Source organism: Mercurialis annua, linkage group LG1-X (assembly GCF_937616625.2).
Source record: "Mercurialis annua linkage group LG1-X, ddMerAnnu1.2, whole genome shotgun sequence".
In the NCBI taxonomy this organism is placed as follows: Eukaryota; Viridiplantae; Streptophyta; class Magnoliopsida; order Malpighiales; family Euphorbiaceae; genus Mercurialis; species Mercurialis annua.
Genome location: NC_065570.1, coordinates 52,139,221 through 52,158,495, shown reverse-complemented (window position 1 = coordinate 52,158,495; position 19,275 = coordinate 52,139,221). Strand labels below are relative to the sequence as shown.

The 19,275-nt window shown below is 34.2% G+C and overlaps 4 protein-coding genes across 5 annotated transcripts; all 4 read left to right on the top strand.

Moving 5' to 3' along the window:
* The first annotated feature begins 757 nt into the window (after window positions 1-757).
* Window positions 758-3,304, top strand: LOC126679595 (glucan endo-1,3-beta-glucosidase 8). Its single transcript, XM_050374656.2, has 2 exons — window positions 758-1,381; window positions 2,188-3,304. Exons 1-2 carry the CDS (start codon window positions 1,035-1,037, stop codon window positions 3,302-3,304), a joined length of 1,464 nt encoding a protein of 487 aa, XP_050230613.1. The 5' UTR covers window positions 758-1,034.
* Window positions 3,305-5,157: 1,853 nt separating this feature from the next.
* Window positions 5,158-8,341, top strand: LOC126665929 (syntaxin-32). The gene is made up of 5 exons (XM_050358858.2): window positions 5,158-5,711; window positions 6,825-7,075; window positions 7,196-7,371; window positions 7,561-7,761; window positions 7,953-8,341. The coding sequence occupies exons 1-5, from the start codon at window positions 5,462-5,464 to the stop codon at window positions 8,110-8,112; spliced, it is 1,038 nt and encodes a 345-aa protein (XP_050214815.1). The 5' UTR covers window positions 5,158-5,461; the 3' UTR covers window positions 8,113-8,341.
* Window positions 8,342-9,618: 1,277 nt separating this feature from the next.
* On the top strand, window positions 9,619-12,795 carry LOC126666072 (uncharacterized). The gene is made up of 4 exons (XM_050359032.2): window positions 9,619-10,843; window positions 11,125-11,343; window positions 11,434-11,525; window positions 11,988-12,795. Exons 1-4 carry the CDS (start codon window positions 9,752-9,754, stop codon window positions 12,667-12,669), a joined length of 2,085 nt encoding a protein of 694 aa, XP_050214989.1. The 5' UTR covers window positions 9,619-9,751; the 3' UTR covers window positions 12,670-12,795.
* A 1,809-nt stretch (window positions 12,796-14,604) lies between these two features.
* On the top strand, window positions 14,605-17,261 carry LOC126665632 (uncharacterized). Of its 2 annotated transcripts, none has more exons than XM_050358476.2 (3): window positions 14,605-15,187; window positions 15,852-16,110; window positions 16,601-17,261. In XM_050358476.2, exons 1-3 carry the CDS (start codon window positions 14,888-14,890, stop codon window positions 16,984-16,986), a joined length of 945 nt encoding a protein of 314 aa, XP_050214433.1. In that variant the 5' UTR covers window positions 14,605-14,887; the 3' UTR covers window positions 16,987-17,261. The 2 variants fall into 2 exon arrangements, with proteins under 2 accessions (XP_050214433.1, XP_050214434.1); XM_050358477.2 differs by having other exon boundaries at window positions 14,606-15,187; window positions 16,604-17,261.
* The last annotated feature ends 2,014 nt before the right edge of the window (window positions 17,262-19,275 follow it).

Here is a 19,275-nt window from a genome sequence, read left to right as displayed (position 1 = left end):
GGTCATTGCCTTTCAATAGTAGAAAACTTAGAAAATCCTATCCGATTTTGTGCATCAATTGTACCTCTGTTTCAAGAGTGTTTATCCCACACAACCGTTGTGCCACGTCATTTTTATAACAAACCAATGAGAGTTTGCGATAGAGAATTTTTTAATTATCATTTATTTTTTTTATAATTAATTTTTCCACATACCTAGCGCATGATTGGTTTGTTGTACGAATGACATGACGCAACGGTTGTACCCAATAATTATTCCTGTTTCAATTAGTTTCAATGAAAACTATGCACTTCCTTTTTTATTTAACGGCATTATCACTCACGATTATGAAAAGACCACGAGTAAGTAAAACTGAAAATAAAGAGATTCAAAATATGCTAATAAATTTATAATTACGCGTGTAAAAAAGTTGTCATGCTGTATGAGTTTGGCTTTAAATAAATTTAGCTTACACCAACTGCTAGAGCTTACAATTATTTAATTTACATGTATATCATGAATAACGCCCTAGTAAACTTATACATAATATTCAAATAGAAAACAGCATACCTATTCTATTTCCAAATATTGTTATGATGGAGATACTTGGTGGATCATGGAATTTAAATTTTGTTTTGGAAACAAAAAATAAACTGAACTTGACATTAGAAAACACTAAATTTTAACTCAAACCAGTCGAAAACAAAAATGAAAATTAACAACATTAAGACACGTGTTGGCATATAAGGGCTGTCATGCACCCATAACCAAAACTAAATAAAAAACTGAACTAGGATCTTCCATTCATTTTCAAATTCTTTCCCAAGAAATAAATCATTTACTCCCAGAAGTATTTCCTGATAGCCAATCACCAAAAGAAAAATTACTCACTCTCTCACATTATAAATTCCGCAGCACCCAATCAATAAACTCGTCTTCTTTTTCTATATCTTTCCATCAATTCTTCTTCTTAGTTCCTCATTCTTGATTCTTGATTCTTAAAAGATTCATATATATCCTAAATACCCATCAAAGACTCTTCAAGAAAAAGAGAAATGAAAAAACAAGAAGCAGTTATTACTTATACTTTATTCTTGTTTGTTCTTGGCGTGGGTCTAAGTAGAGCCAGTAATGGTATCGGAGTGAACTGGGGAACCATGACTACGCGCCTACTGGACCCGGAAAAAGTTGTGCATATGTTGAAACAAAATGGGTTTCGAAAATTGAAATTGTTTGACGCTGATGAAAGAATCATGGCAGCTTTAATTGGAAGCGACATTGAAGTGATGCTGGCGATACCCAATAACATGTTGCATCAGATGAGTGCAGATCCTGATTCTGCTGCTTCTTGGGTTGATTCTAATGTTACTACTTGGATGTATGATGGTGGAGTCAATATCAAGTTGAGTTTCACTTTTTCTTGAAATCTTGTTTTTTATTTCCTCTCCTAAATTTTGTGTTCTGATCATGATCAATTTTCTGTTTGGTTGTCATTTTTCCTGCATTTTCTCTCGTATGTTTGAGTGGTGGTTAATTTGTTTCTTTGGATTCACTAATTAGGAAGCATTACCCATTTGGGTTGTGACTCAGAACTTTTTCTTCTTCGGTTGGATTGTTAAGGTTATTGAATTTCAAGTTTTAGCAGTTGATAAGGGTATATGACCCAAAATCTGACTGATTCGCTGCTGTGCTACCAAAAATAGCATCTCCATTACTTTAATCATAATCTTAAAAAGTTTAGGACAATTATTATTATTGAAATTAAATAAAAATTATTATTTTTTTCACTGCATCTTAAAAATCACTATAATGTCCGCATTTTATAAAAATAAGTGTTACTGAACTATAGGTTTACATTTCGATTAATGTCGTTTTTTTTTACTTAACTTCAATTTTTTTCAAAATGGAAAGTTCCTGTAGCGATTTTGGTTAGTTGTGTAGCAGCAACGGAAAAGGATGCTACATAATTTGTCGTCAGCCATATATAGAAGTTGAGTTACGGAAATATAAAACTAAAAAGGCGATAACTGAAGCGTGAAAAGCTTATACTTCCGTAACCGAAAAAGATTTAAATTCAGAAGGATAATTTTTAAAAGTGCAAGGAGGAAACAGTAATTTTGTCGTAATAAATTATCTCAAATATTTAACTGTATCTCATTGCAGAAGCCACAAACTGAAATTGCCATGGCAACTGATTTTGCATTGCAGGTATGTTGCAGTAGGAAATGAACCCTTTCTTCAAGCATATAACGGCTCCTATCTACAAGTCACATTACCAGCTCTCAGAAATATCCAGCAAGCTCTCACCCATGCAAATCTTTACTCTCGGGTCAAAGTTACAGTACCATTCAACGCCGACATCTACTACTCTCCAGATTCAAATCCAGTTCCATCCGCCGGCGATTTTCGACCCGAACTCGCCGATCCCACCATAGAAATCATCCAGTTTCTCCATTCAAACGACGCTCCGTTCACTGTCAATATCTACCCGTTCTTGAGCCTCTACGGAAATGCTTATTTCCCATTAGATTTCGCATTCTTTGAAGGAACAAACAAGCCGGTCAAAGACGGACATTTGAGCTATCAGAATGTGTTCGATGCAAATTTCGACACTCTGGTTTGGGCGTTAAACAAAGCAGGTTATCCCGAAATGAAGATCATAATCGGAGAAGTCGGTTGGCCAACGGACGGTGATAAACACGCTAATCTCCCATTAGCTCAGAAATTCAATCAAGGATTAATCCAACACGTTCTCACCGGAAAAGGAACGCCGGCGAGAAAAGGTAAAATCGAAGCTTATCTGTTCAGTCTCATGGACGAGAATTCAAAAAGCATTGCTCCGGGCAGCTTTGAACGACACTGGGGAATCTTCGAATACGACGGTAAACCTAAATATAGTTTGGATTTATCAGGATTCAAACACGATAAAGGACTAATTCCAGTTGACGGAGTCAGATACATGGTGAGGAAGTGGTGCGTTTTAGACGCGGAAGAGTTAGAAAATGATTTAACGGAGTTATTGGCGGAGAGCGTTACCTACGCTTGTAGTTTATCGGATTGTACGGCGTTAGGGTTTGGATCGTCGTGTAATCATCTGAGCGTTGAAGGGAATGCTTCGTATGCGTTTAATATGTATTATCAGGTGAATGATCAGAAGGATTGGAGCTGTGATTTCTCTGGTTTGGCGATGGTTTCCGATAAAGATCCGTCAGAGGGGGACTGTGAATTTCCGATTATGATTGCGTATGCTTACTCGTTGGCGATTGGTTTTGATTTGTTGGTGAGAATTGTAGTAGGTTGTTTGGTGTTCTTGGTGTTGCTGTAATGCTTGGAAACTCTGTAACTATGCAAATTTTTCATTTCTTGCGACTCATATTCTTTTCTCTTCTCATTATTTGGGTTGACTCTCCAAATAAAGCCGTAGTGATTGGTATGAGAAATTTTTGTGTCAACATAGGATTAAGAACCATCTATTAAATACTCCCTCCGTCCCACTCTAATTGACAAAATAACTAAATTACAATAACCAATATAAACTAATAAATGACATAGATAGTTACTTATATACCCCTCTATTGATAATGGAGCTAATTAATGCTATTAGTATATTAGTCAATTCTCATTAAATATTCACCATTTTCCCATAAAAAGTTTAAATTTAAATGAGGGTAAAGATGGTAAGTTAAAGGAAAAAATTATAGTTATGTTAGTTTTGTCAATTAGAATGGGACACCAAAAACTCTATATTTTGTCAATTAGAGTGGGACGGAGGGAGTACATAATAGATGGTATAAATAAATATTACATCCAATTAATAAATAGTATTTATTTCTAACTAAACTATCACTAATTAATGTTATATTTATTGATTAGATATAATATTTATTTATGCCACGTGTCATGCATTCAATTGATCGTTTATAATTTTATGTGGTGAATTAGGTTCACACAAAAATTTCTCGCGTTAAAGATACATCTCAAGATGAAATAATCAAATAAAATTATAAACGAGGCAAATTAAACATCATAAATTCGAATTAAATTTATTTTTCTTGACATATTTTTTTAAATTGCGAGGTAGATGATAAATGATTTATAGAAAAAGAAAGAAAAATTTGAACTCAAATTTTTTAGATATGCAGTTGAAAATCTATTATAAACACGAGTTAAGAAAAATATAATAAATTTGAGGCTTCATCATCAAAAAATGTCAAACCTTTGCATGATGTGTCAGCTATAGCTAAACCTTTTAAAACCACCAGATTAGGCCAATTTTTCTATATTATGTTTTCTCAGCCATTTTTAAATCGAACCGAATTTATTGTCCGCATGTCATCCATGTCAATTCCAACTCATTAAATTAGCTAACATGGCAACATCCCAAACCACTAACTCAATTTAATCAAACCACATACTAAACTAAATAAAACCAAATCCAACTAAACAAATCAACTTCAATAAATTCAGTTCGATTCAAAAATGGCTGAAAAAGAAATAGAATATAGAAAAATTGGCTAAATCTAGTGGTTTTAAAAGTTTTAGTTATAATTGACACATCACACAAAATGTTTGACATTTTTGAATGGAAAGATTTTTAGGTAGGCTCAGTCCACCACGTCATCCGTGAACTAACCTATGACATTATGGCACGTCATAAAAATAGTGGCACTATTGTAATTTTTTTATTACTTTTTACACTTTTGAATAGTAATATTACGATAGTGTCACTATTTTAATGATGTGTCATAATGTGATAGGTTTAGTCTACGGATGACGTGGTGGTTAAGTATACCTAAAAATTTCTCTTTTTAGTGACTAAGCTTAAATTTGAATCAAATTTAATTTTTTAATTTTTTTTAATTGTAAGTTAGATGATAAATGTTTTTAGAGAGAGAAAATATTTTGTTTGAGAGGGGAATAAAAAATAAAATAAAATAAAATAAAGAAATATGAAAAAATTTATTTTTAAAAAGAAATCTTTTACATCTTAGTAAAAATATAAATTAGAAAACTATAGATTTTTTAAAAAACAATTGGAAAGTTTTTTTTTAGTGAGGTATTGTTTAGTAATATGTTCCAATTATTAGGAAAATTATGTAAATATTCCTTAATTCTTTTGAACCATACTCACCGAGTCACCCCTAATAAATACGACTGCAAATGGTGCGTTTAGAAGAAAGAATAGGAAACAAAACAAAAATTGAATTAAAAGAGCCAACAAAGAAAGGAAAAGGAAAATCGTAGATCTGGTTCTGCTCTCTTTCATCTTTATTCATATCTCTAATTACCCTCTCAATTGGCCCCTCAAGATCTAAAACCACACCGTTTTCAGCTCCCAAACCCGAACCAAAACCACCATTTCTTAATTTAGGGTTAACAGACCCCTCTCTCTTGTATATATTTCTATCTTTGATTTTATTCACCAGTTCAAACATTCAATCATACATCTATTCGTTTTCAAATAAAAAATTATCGGTTACAAATGTCGGTGGCGCCGGGAAAATCGTCGTATCGGGATCGGACGCAGGAGTTTTTTAGCGTAGCGGAGAGGTTAAAGAAGTCATTTTCGTCGGCGAACAATGCAGCGGCATCTACTAGTAGTACTCATTTCTCGTCGAAGTCAGATGCGGCACGATCTGTGGTGGCGATTCAATCCGAGTTTAATAAACGAGCGTCTAAGATTGGATTTGGTATCCACCAGACTTCTCAGAAGCTCTCGAAACTCGCTAAATGTAAGTTTTTCTTTTTTCTTTTCGTTTTTTGTAATTTGTTTTAATTTTAATTAGAATCAAGAATAAATTTTATCTATAGGATACTTATTTCGGTGTGTAGGATTTATAACTTGATCGTGATTAAGTTGAGGTCTAATTTGTCTTGTATATTTGAAATTGGTTTATACCTAGATTAAAGGTTATTTGGCGGTGAAACTGGCTTTCCTCTTAGCAGTTCTTATCTTTCAAGCTAACAGATTATTTGCTCTTGCATTGGGCATTTTGGACTTCATTTAGAATTAGGTCGCCTTTATGTGTATATCACTTTATGGTTTCAGATTGTTTGATATACTTTGAATGAAGGTAAATGGAGTAAAGTATTAGTTCTCTGAAGTGCATTCGCGATATGAACTATATTGCTGTGGTCCGGTACGAGTCATAATTGAAGGGAATATGTAACTACTAATATCTGGTTTTTAAATTACGGTTCCTTTCTTTAAATTCAAACAGAAGTTGATGAATATATTTTCATATTCCAGGAAGGTCGCTTGCTAAAACAGTCGTATGATATTTGACTTATGATTGATTTTTTCACATTGCAAAATGATTGTTGAGTTTTTTAATGAAAACTACAGGCACATGGATTAGATATTTATGTAGATCTAGGAGTGCCAAATATCTTTTAGGATTACCTGTAACTGCGAGCTTCATGGAGATGTGAAATTGCCTTCTAAGTTAACCTCCCACACTTTTGGTTAGTTTTCCTTCTCATTATGTGCTCCTTATGAAGACAGTTTACCCTTTCACCGCCATCGGGACTTTGATATCATATTGTTAGCATCAAGGAACTCAATTTTGTATGAGCTGTTTTACCTTTATATAATTATATGGTATAGTTTCTCTATATGTCTATCTCTGTTGTTTTCATTTCAAATTTATTTTTTTCACTCGATTTCTTTGTGGATGTCTAGTTTGAATAAATTTAAAAGAACAAATGAGGCAATGAATTGATATCTGAAAAACATATACTATGAAAAATTGTTGGTCATTCTCCGACTGGAATGTGCTTTGCAGTTGTGTGATGTATCTCCCAAAAGATAGTATTGTTAAATTTGTTCACTTCGTTTTTATCAGTGGCAAAGAGAACATCAGTGTTTGATGATCCAACTATGGAGATCCAAGAGCTTACAGCAGTTATAAAGCAAGATATTACTGCACTCAATGCAGCTGTAGTAGACCTTCAGCTTGTTTGCAATTCGCAAAATGAAAGTGGAAACATCTCAAGTGACACCACAACTCATTCAACCACTGTTGTAGATAACCTGAAGAACCGCCTGATGAGCGCCACAAAGGAGTTTAAAGAAGTTCTTACAATGCGAACAGAGGTAAATTAATTTTTTTTTTTGGCTTTATGTTTGTCACAGCTTAGCTCTAAAGAACTTGACATATGTATTGTTAGTGCACTGTTTTGAAATGTTGGATTTTTTTTTTTGGTATGTTTGCAGAATTTAAAGGTACATGAAAACAGAAGGCAATTGTTTTCTTCAACTGCATCTAAAGATTCTACAAATCCTTTTGTCCGACAACGTCCATTAGCTTCTAGATCTACTGCTGATACATCTCCAGCTCCTCCCCCTCCATGGGCCAATGGGTCTGCATCTTCATCCCAATTATTTCCCGGGTATATAACAAAACAACTGACCAGTGTTAAGAATTTATTATCAGAAGCTTCTGTTTCTTCCAGTCATAAATGAGACACTGATATTATTAAATGTGAAAAGTGATTTTTTTGTACAGATTGCAATAGCATTTCTCTGGTTAGAGAGTGAAAATACATTCCACTAAATTTGCATTTCTTATCTTTTTCCAGCAAGCAGGCAGATGGTGAGTCAGCGCCACTGTTGCAGCAGCAGCAGCGTCAACAGCAACAGCAGATGGTTCCGCTACAAGATAGTTACATGCAGAGTAGAGCTGAAGCTCTGCATAATGTTGAGTCAACCATTCATGAGCTGGGCAATATATTTACACAACTAGCAACCATGGTTTCTCAGCAAGGAGAGCTTGCAATCAGGTTTGTTCTTTTAGTAGGATATTCATCATCTGAACAAGCATATAGTCTCGAGAGAGTTGTGATTGAGCACTGTTGGAGAAACAGATCTAGATGGGGGGAAAAAGAATTTTTTTTTTGTGTTAGAATTGTTTCATCAGTTATGAGATTGAGCAATGGTCTTCAACTGACAAGGAAAACGCCATGATTTGCAGGATTGACGAAAACATGGACGAGACACTGTCAAATGTAGAAGGGGCACAAAACCAACTGGTGAGGTATCTTAACGGTATTTCATCCAACAGATGGTTGATGATCAAGATATTCTTTGTATTGATTGCATTCCTCATGATTTTCTTGTTTTTTGTGGCTTAGTGATAATATACGTAAGAGAATGAAAAATAAAGGACCATATCAATTTTCTCCTTGTCATGCAATTCTATTCCTTTTTACTTAAGTTGAGAATGTAAAGTATGTTTTGTACTTAAAATGGTGAAAGATAGGTGCACAATTTTTGGCGTAAAACTGTCTTAATTTATTGAGAAATCGTCTTTGTATTGTTTCTTTAACTGAATCTAGCTAATCAAATATGGAATTGTTTGCAGCCTTCTATTTAAGTAATTTAAAGAAACTAGCTGCCAGAAATGTCTGAAAAGGAATTTCTTGTATCAAGAACAATCTGGCCTTTGTCTATTTGTTTATTTCTATTAAATTAATTATTGGAAATTTGACTTTGCCTTCAATAAGAGTGATTTGTTGGATTCAATTGCTCAGATATCTTCATCGGTTCCACTTTCCAGAATAATTTGTTTTTCCTTCTCAGTTAATCAAATCTATGCGGTTTCCATGGCTAAAGTAGCAAGCACCTGTAATGGTATAAAACTATAAATTACTGGTAAATTTGTCTATTTTCATTGTCAAAAGTGGCCTTGATTATAAAAATAAAGGGAAAAGGGTCAATTATGCCCTTAACGTTTGCCTCAAGAATCAAGCAAGTCCTCAACATTTAGAAAGATTCAAATATACTCCTAACGTCTTAAAAAGTGAACAACCAGGTCCCCATTTTAACTTATAAATGAAACGTTGGGGCCTGATTGTCAAAATTGGAGGGCCTGATTGTTCATTTTTCAAGACGTTGGGGGCATATTTAAATCTTTCCGGACATTGAGGGCTTGCTTGATCCTGGAGGCAAACTTTAAGGGCATAAATGACCCTTTTCCCAAAAATAAATTATATCCTATCCTTTCAGTTTTTACATTTAATGAAATCACATGTAAAGTGACAAGCAAACAGCCTAATAACCAAAATTTCTAAAGTTTAAAGTATTATCATTTATATCCTAACCTTACATTTTTAGAAAAACCATAAAATTAATAGAAAAAAATCGCTTAATTTATCAACTCTCTAATAATTGATATATACAGTGGATTGAAAATTTATTAATTATTAATTTATAGAATTTGTAAAAATATTTAATTAAAAATTATGAAATTAACATATTTAAGCCATTTGCATTTATGGACCTAATAATATTATATTACAAAGAAAAATCAAATAAATATACTTTACAATCACTAAAATTTCTTTATTTATTTGTAGTGTTCTTCACCAAATTGATAAATTAAAGAAGCCTTTTATTTTAGCATCTTAATAAAACAAGTGTGAATAATTTAATATTTTCCTCTCATATATATATATATATATATATATATATATCTATCTTTTAGAAAAATCTCTAATAAATATATCTATATAAAATTTATGAATCAATTGGGTCAAAAAGTCCGTCACTTAAAAATTCAGGAGGTAAATTGGCATTTAAGCTGAACACAAACGAGAAATTCATAACGGCAGTGTAACACCCGACTGTTAAAGGCACCGTCAATTATTCTACCCACACAATTCAAATCTTAAAATAAAAGCGGGAATTTGAATTTGAATTTAGTAACGGCCATCTCCTTCATTCTCTTCTTTTATCTCTCTCTGTCACTCTCCTTCACAAACAAACACTACAATGGCTTCTCTTACACCAGGTATCCTCCTGAAGCTTCTCCAGTCCATGAACTCCACCACTCGCGTCACCGGCGACCACCGCTCTCCTCTCCTTCAAGTCACCGGCATTGTCCCTGCCCTAGCCGGATCTGACCTCTACTCTAGCCAAGGCTTCTACGTTCAGCTCTCTGATTCTCTCAATTCCACTTACATTTCCCTCTCCGACCGCGACACCGATCTCATTCTCTCTAATAAACTTCAGCTAGGCCAGTTTGTTTACGTTGAGCGTCTCGAATTCGGCTCTCCTGTACCTAGGGTTTGCGGTATCCGCCCGATTCCCGGACGACATACTTTCGTTGGGACGCCTCAGCCGTTGATTGCGCGTATTTCTGATTCCAAGAGAGAGTTTGTTGTTCAACCAGTGGATAATTCGGAGTATACAGTAGATCCTATTGCTGTTTATTTGGCCAACAAGAAATTTAACGAGTTCTCAAGAGCTGAAAAAACAGAACCAAAATCTGATTATTTTGGTATCAACAATAAGAACAGCAAGACATCAGTTAGGCAACCACTCGCATCCCGAGACAATGTGGCGGATGAAAATAGCAAGGTGCCGCAGAGATTTTGTTCCCCCGGTGGAGCCAAGAGATCTGTTTCTACTGGGAAGAAAAATGGTGGTGTAGAACGAGATCCTTCTCCGGCTGGAGCGAAAGGGAAGAGATCGTCGTCTCCTGCGCCTTCTAAATGCGTGGTTCCGAGTTTGGCGGCGGCTAAAGAGGAGAACAGGAAGGTGTCCAGGGAACCGGCTATTATAGTTCCTTCCAGGTATAGGCAACCATCGCCTAGTAGGAAGCAGGCGTCTCCCAACCCGCGAAGGGCTTCGATTTCTCCTGGGAGGAGACTGTCTGGTGGTGTGAAAGTGTCGCCTGTTGTGGGTGATTCTGCTACTAAGAAAAAGATGGTGGGTATAGCAGCTGCGATTTCGAAAGCTTCTGAAGCACTTGTTGGGTCTGCTAAGAGTAGTAGGAAGAGCTGGGATGAGACGCATGTGATTGGTTCAGGAGAGCAGAGAGAGAAGAAGAAACCCGATCTACAATCCATTTTGCGGACTCAGGTGAATTCCCTGATTCAGTGTAGCTATTTCATACTTAACAGGCATGTATATGTATATATATGTTTGAGCTGATTCATATTAACTGTTTAACTCTTTGATCGAGGCCTAAACATGGCTAGTATTCTAATTCTGCATATTAAATGTAGTTATTGAATGTATTTGGTAAGTAGAAATCAACAGCTAACATGGTCAGCTTTAATTCTGCATATTAAATGTAGAAATCATAAGTCGAATCTTTTCTTGTATTTTGGGATATCTGATCTTTTCGCTGAATGTTTCAGGCTGCACTGTCTAGGCGTCTAAGTGATGCAAATAGTCGACAGTCCAATCACGATGATGACTCCTCAAGCAGCGAGACCATAAAGGGTGATTCACCGGTTTGTTTAGGCAAAGAAAAGGCAGGTTATGCAGCTCTGGGATTCACCGTTCATGAAAAGAAATGGACTGATGGGAGTATTCCATTGGATACAGTCTCTACAGAACTTGGTAAACTTGGAAAGGTGACAACACAAAATTGGAAATCTGCATCAGCTTCAGTTAATAGTTTTCATTCAATGCTAAATGGACTTTTACATGTTGACAAAATGCAGGAGGCAATGCAAAGGAGGATCGTCGCTTCTACGGCTGCAGCTGAAGCATTGGAGGAGGCTATTGCTACCGAGGCTATTGTAAGGAGCTTAAGGTATGTATGTTATTCAGTAGTCAGATGCAGTTATTAATTCTATGATCTAATTTATATATAGCATTAGTATCAATGTAGACATAATAAGCCATTCATTTACACAGTTAAAAATGAAGAGAAGCGTCATTTGGATTCAAAAACTTCTATGGCATGATCAATTACATCTAATTTTATTCACTAAGGTCAAATATCCTCAGAAATTTATAATTTCAGGAAAAATGGTTCTACATTGTTCATATTAATCTATCTCCATTTGAATCTATTTAATCCAAGTCTGAAAGTTTTAAAACTACTTGACCTCAATTGATTTAAATTGGATCTATAATCTATTTAATTATGTGACACAACTTTACCGAAATTAATTTTATCAAGCTATCTTGCATTCAACTCTAAGCGATATTTTCTGTAAAGTAGTGATTATCATGGACATAATTGTGTTTTGGTCCCATCTATGACTTGCAGTGTATTTTCAGAACTTTCCTCTGTATCCAAGGCTGGAAATCCTTTACCAACCATAGATAGATTTTTCTCAATTTATGACGACGTTATCAAATATACCACAACTGCTGAGTCAGTTGCTGCTGGCCGCTCAGAGCAATTAAAATCTTCCTCTCTTTGGGTTGAAGCTGCTTTAGCTACTGATCTTGAGATTGTTTCTCTACTAAACACAAGCAAAACCAATGATCATCCTCCGACCAGTCTGCCAAAAAGTTTGTCCAGGCGGCAATCTCTAAAGGCTGCTGCTAGTTCAACCGCAGCGGTTGATCCTATAGTCGGAGTTTGGACAAGAGGCAATGGAATGAAGGAAACAGTAGAACTTGCAATGAAATTGCAGGCTGAAATGCAAATTTGGTTTGTAAAATTTGTGGAGGATTCGCTGGATGCGGGTTTTCGGGCACTCGGAGGAGGAGAACGTAGTAGTGGTGGTGGTGATGGAGTTAAAGCAATGCCGATGAGCTCGAGCTCCGTTGCAGCTATATTGTCTCAGTTGAAGAGAGTAAATGATTGGTTGGATGGTATAGTGTTAAAAGGAGATGATGTTGTGATACTAAAGATTGAGAAGCTTAAGCGAAAAATCTATGGATTTGTGATTCAGCATGTTGGAACTACCTTTGATAACTCTTCACAGGTTGCTTCATCTTGATTTCAGTCTACTTCTTATCCTTGTTATTCTCTATTTTTTTTCCGACACTATGCTTCAGGAAATTTGTCAATTTCTTAGTACAAAATACTTGAGCTTCTTACATAAAAAGTTTATCATTTATTTTTATTCTAAATTATGCAGGTAGGAGTGTCAAAATATATTACGGATCATGATCGTATAGAGTAACCTACTCTCTTGACACGATTAAAATTTACACGAACACGGTCTATTTAGCTAATTGTGTCAAAATTCTCAACCCTAATACGACATGAATTTAAAACAAGTAACACAATATGACATGTTTAACATAGTAACACAAATAACATGATTAATGCAATTAACATGACTAAAAATGCAAACACGATACGAGTAACACATCTCATTTAACCTATATAAATATGATTTTAAATTCATACTCAAATTATAAAATTTTAATATAATTATTTTATTTATATATTACTGATATATTAGACTTAATTTATTTAATAGTTTTATGTTTGTATCTTATCAAATTATATAGTCTTTTATTTCAATATTACTATAAATAATATAATTTATAGGAAGATTAGACGGATTCGCGACTAAACCCGTGATGCGACCATTTATTATAAATGGGCTGGCACGTTAACGTTTCGACATAAAACTGCTAAAATTGAATATGGATTCACCGATTTTATGTATTTGACGAATTAGGTTAGCGCGTCATGACCCATTTTGATAGACTTACATGCCAAGATTTTTTTTAACAATGAAGAGAGGCAAAGTCTAAAACAAATTAAGACACAATGTCTCTAACGTAAGAGATCCCGTACTGATCATGTATGATCCACGAAATTAAAGTAGAGGGAGGACTATCATGTTGTAATCATCATTAAACCACGCTAAATGATCCGCGGCAAAATTAGCTTCTCTATAACTTTGACGGATATCAACCACCCAATCTCTTCCATCAACTCCCGAATAGCAGCAAGCCAGGTGAGGTGGAAGTCTTTATGCATTTTAGCCATGCATGAGACCTTTTATATTTTAGCCACACCAAAGACTATGGTGAACAAATACGTCGGCCTACCAAATTAACCGACTAAAATCAATACCTTTTGCTCAGTTTGTCTATTATAAATTTGAATTTAATGGGTTTGGTTTGATAATAAATTATAGATTTTTGGTCATATGTTCAGTTTGAGGTTTGAATTATTCAAACTAATCGAATCGCACTGAATAAACCAAACTTTTGATTTTTTTTAACTTTCCTTGTATTTCTTGTTGGTTTTAACTGAAATACATACCTATTTGGTTGGTTCAGTTTGAAACTTTGTTTTTCCTTTTTCTTTATCCGGCTAGTTCTGTTTCGGTTAAATTTTTTTATTTATTGGTCCATTTTTCAGCATTCTGTCAATCAATTAATTCAGATTGGAATTTTCAGTTCAGTTTTGACCGAATGCTCACTCTTTCAAAAACCACACTAACGTTGGGCATATTTTATGAAACCATATAAAACCTTATGCAACTATATGAAAATATTTGAAACTAAGTTGAATTTAACTTTTACGAATTTACATGAGACCATTTAAAACGAACTGAAATCGTATCAAAAACTTATGAAACTAATTTAAATTAACTTCTATGAATCTTGAAATATTTGCAAACCAAGTGAAACTGTAGTTAAATTTATACTTGACTAATTTTAATCACTTCATTATAGCATTGATTCAATTACATGTGTCTCTCAAACCAACAGTATAGGGATTGAAATGAATTAAATTGGGAAAATTATGGATTAAACTGTCAGAAAACAACGAAAATTCTTTTTGAAAAATTTAATCCAAATAAAGGAGTGAATTGGTCTTTTATCCATTTTCCCACTGTATTAGGATTAGAATGAAATAAAATTCCAATTATAACCTTAGCAGTTTATAAATTTGATATGTTTACACATAGCAACCCTAGTACCGACCACTTACGTTTTCCCCACATCTCTGTCCTTTCTTCTTCGCTCATCAAACCGCAAACCAGACCAAACTCAAACAATTTAATTTGTTTTTCATTAAAACGAACCGCTTTTGTCTCTCGTTTTGATTTCTGTCATTCGTTAGTAGTTTTACCGTTTTCAATTTTTATTAAAACTTCTTTGATCTGTGTAAATTCTCAATCTCAGTTGAATCCTTAATAATTACATTTACATCTCTAGGTTTGTTTCGATTGATTTTGTGGGTTGAGAATGGGGAGTAGAAAAGAGGAGAGTTTGAACAGTAAAAACGTGTTTGCAGCGTTGGGTGTGTTGAGGAAGAAGAGGAAACCTTCAGATACCAAAAAAAGTGATGATTCTGAGAAGAAAAGTTCCCAGGAAGATGTATTTTGGGCTCCTGCCCCTCTTAATGTCAAATCATGGGCCGATGTTGATGAGGAAGATGACGACGATTACTATGCCACCACTACTGCTCCTTCTGCTTCTGGTTGGGCTGCTTCTCATACCTTGGATTCTAACCACCAAATTGAGGGGGACAACGCTGATGATGAGGTATTATGCTTAATTTGGATATGTTTGATTGTTTAATTTAGGTTATTTTTTTTAGATTATAGTGTTGTGTTGGATATAAGATCATGAGGAACCAAATCTATGACTTTGTTGGTAATATGTTTGTCTACTTTTCTTTTTGTGGTTGATTGAGCGAATGTTGATGTTTTTTTTGGACTCAATTGTGTGTATAAACTAAATTGTTGTGGTAGATTAGTAAGGTGTTTATAAGTCTTTAATACTCGGCTTGTAATTGTTTACGGTTATGGATATTTGTTATGCCGAGATGGGTTTTGTCCTTTTTATTTTCGGTTCGATTGCTGTAATTTTATGTGAGTCTTATCTGAGTTTGGTTGTCTTCTTTTTTCTATTGTCGCAGCGTTATGCTGCTTATTTGGTGATGTCGAGATTTGTACTTGCTAGCTCACTGCTGTTAGACTTGTCATAATTGGCATTTTTATGTGTTATTGTTATATGACGATGTGGTTATCTTTTGATATGATTCTGAATCTTGTTTTTCATCAAAGTTTTACTCAATTCATACTGGAAACAAATGAAGTTGGATATCCTAATGACTTTTTCCAATCCTCACCGTCACTGTCTTTTAATCTTATATTCATAAATTTGGTTATTTATTGCTAAATGTACAGTGCACTATATGTTGCAGGAAACTGATAGTGAGGCAGAAGGTCTTGATGAAATTGATGATAATGTTGAGGAGGAACATGAAAGTGAACATGAAACCGAATCACTAGTAGTAGTGGATGCAGTTATTAAGAAGCCTCCTGAAGTTCCGGTGCAAAAGGAATCTGAAAGGCAGCTGTCAAAGAAGGAGCTTAAGAAAAAGGAACTCGATGAACTCGATGCAGTTCTTGCTGAGTTGGGATTAACCAAACAGGAGAATGGCAGCCAAGAAAATTCCCAAGGTAACCTGGCTTTAGTTTATTTCATGTCTCTTTCTCTCAGATTTCCTTGTTTCTTTTTGTTGCCAACTGTGAATGTGTTAATTGAACTCTTATTTGATGCCATTCAATTTAAATTTTAAAATATTTTATTTGTCTATCTAAATTTTATCATGTACTTATTTCAGATTTTAAACAGTAAGAATGTTAGAAGTTCTCTTTTCTTTCGTCTCCCAGCAGCATACTTTTGCTGTCTTCCTTGACGTTTAGTTGTTCTCTTTTCTATGAAATCACTGTATCCCAGAAACATACTTTTGTTGTCTGCATTGACGTTCATGTAATTACTCATCCAACTATGTAAGGGCACTTTTCTTATTTTTTGTAAGCATTGTGGGAGCATGACGAGAAATGCCATTCAAATCACAGTTGCAATTTGAACTTTGATGTCCATGATTCCACTCTTTTCGCTTTATTTTATGGCCAATGTTTGCTAAATAATCTTTACTGCATGCAGCAGTTGTGCAAGAGAAGAAAAAGGAGAATGACGGGGAGGCGGAGAAAAAGGATAATGCCCCTGGAGAGAGCAAAACTTCCAAAAAGAAGAAAAAGAAGGAGAAGTCGTCAAAGGAAGCAAAAGAATCTCATGATGAGCCACATGGTGAAGATGTCGGAAATGGGACAAACGACACGGCTGAGACAGAGCAAGCAGCAGATGATACATCTGCTGTTGATGTGAAGGCGCGCTTGAAGAAAGTAGCATCTTCAAAGAAGAAGAAATCGAGTAAAGAGACAGATGCTGCTGCGCGAGCTGCTGCTGGTGAGGCTGCTGCGCGAGCTGCAAAGCTTGCTGCTGCAAAGAAAAAGGAGAAGAATCACTACAATCAGCAGCCGGTGCGGTAAGCCAGCTAAAATTTTGTTCCCTTTTATGTCACTCTTTTTTCTTTTCTCATCCTTGGACATGTACTTGTTAATTTTGCCAATGGGCAATAAAGATATAAGGTTCTTTATTTTGTGAAAATGACTTTGAACAGGGTTCCTGGTTTTAAATTTAGGGTTAGGATTCTTATAATTATGGTTTTTCTAGTCAATTCACAATATCTAAGAAGAGCCAATTTTGGGTTCTTGAACTTCTATTGTTGGAATGATGAAAGAGTACTATTTTTTGGTACTGTGAATTTGAGAAATGTCATATTTTATTTTTTAAAATTTGGTAATGTCTTGCTGCATCATTTATTTTCACAATTCACATTTTAGTCCCTCTTGTTTGAAAATCGAATGATATGGTCCTTCACTTTTATTTTAGTCAACGATTTAGTTCTTGCGTCCATTTCTGGTGTTAGTCAACCGAGTCAATGGATTGACAAAAAAAAACTGAGTTAATGGAATTATATCGTCCCCCATTTTTGTTTCTTTCAACGATTTGGTCTCTCATTTTTATTTCTGTTAACGATTACGTTCCTGATGTTTGAAATTAATTTACCCGCAAGTCCTTTTAACTCCGTTGGCTAACACCAAAAATAGGCTGAGGGACTGAACTGTAGGCGAAAATAAAAGTGAGGGACCATATCATTTATTTTTTAAACATGAGAGAATAAAGTGTGAATTATGACATGTGAGAAGCTTATAGTAATTTGTCCTTATTTTAAAATATATATTTTTCATCACGAGAATTTACCATGTTTAAGTTTCATTGATATTACTGATAGTTTATTTTATTTTTCTACGTTGAAGATCAAATTAAGTTTTTCTACCCAAAAAGTTAGTACCAGAATATCATTTTATTTAAAAAATGCGTATTGTTCTAAGAGAGGTTGAATGAGGGTATCGAAATGTAATCGGTATTGATTCTCAAACTAGATGGATTTCACTGCATTTATACAAATTTTTTGTCAAAGATTAAATTTCATTGGATGAAGGATGATATATACAAAGAGGAAATGACTCCTCAACACTAACAAGTAAGCCATTCCATAATTAAATGATGAGAACTGTAAAAGCAGTCATTCATAAGAGCTTTTGTAGCCACTGAATGGGCCACTCAATTAGAACTATAGATTACAAATTGAAATCTATTTTCCGAAAATCGGGAAACTAGATCAAGGATATCAACTAAGACTGTTACAATATCCACGTCATCAGTATTAGAGGAATTCACTGCATTTATAGACGCCGATAGTCCAAAATCAACAACTTCTCTATTGCTATTCGTAGTTCTGCTGCCTCAGCCATCATTGGTTCTACAATGCCAAGAAACCGCCGTGCCTCGTCCAAAACAAATTTTCCTGTCAAATAACGAACCACAAAGCCAATAGCCTCTAATAAGAGGTTCATATTTATACCTTTTTCGTCATTAGAGGGATTTTATGGTAAATTTATAAAACTTTATTAATTCTCTTTAAAGATTGAATGCTGATAGTCTGTGAGTAACAACTTTTCCATCGACGTTTCAAAATTCTAGAGCTTCTATCACAATCAGTTTCATCACTCTAAAAATTGTCAAGCCCCAACAAAGATAATATTATCTGTAAAATCAAAAACCTCACGGGCACCAAATATTTAGCAACCTCAAAATTTATCATAACCTCTTAAATTGTGAATTTTGGATAATAATTCTCTTTGTTGTATGTAAAAAGTTAGACAATCTTTAACTTGGATTGATTTGAAGACCTTTGCATGTATGCCAAAAGAGAAATTAATTTTTTAAAAATTAATATAATTTAGATTGAAATTTTAAATTAATAGTTACAGTTTTACTATTTCATTTATTGTTAATATGAATTAGTAGCACAATTTTAAATTTCAAATAACTAAGCACATTAACTGCCGGATCTATAAATGAATTCGATTGAGAAAGTAGTAAAAACATAATATGCATTTGTAACAATTTTAATATTCGTCTCATTAATATATTGCTTAAAGAAATATTAAATTTTTGAAAAGAAAATAAAATAAAATTTATATAAAAAAATTATAAAATAAAACAAAACAGATTTGAAAACCTGTTATTATAGATAAAAATAAAAACTTTAAATATTAATTTTTTGAAAGAAATAATTTGCTGTGGATCTAATAAAATAAATGAGTTAGAAAAAGGCTTGATTTATTGGAAAAAAGGAGATTTGGAAAAAGAAAAAGGATAAAAAAGGAATGAGAAAAATGGAGCAGTGGAAGACCCTTATCCTTTTCTAT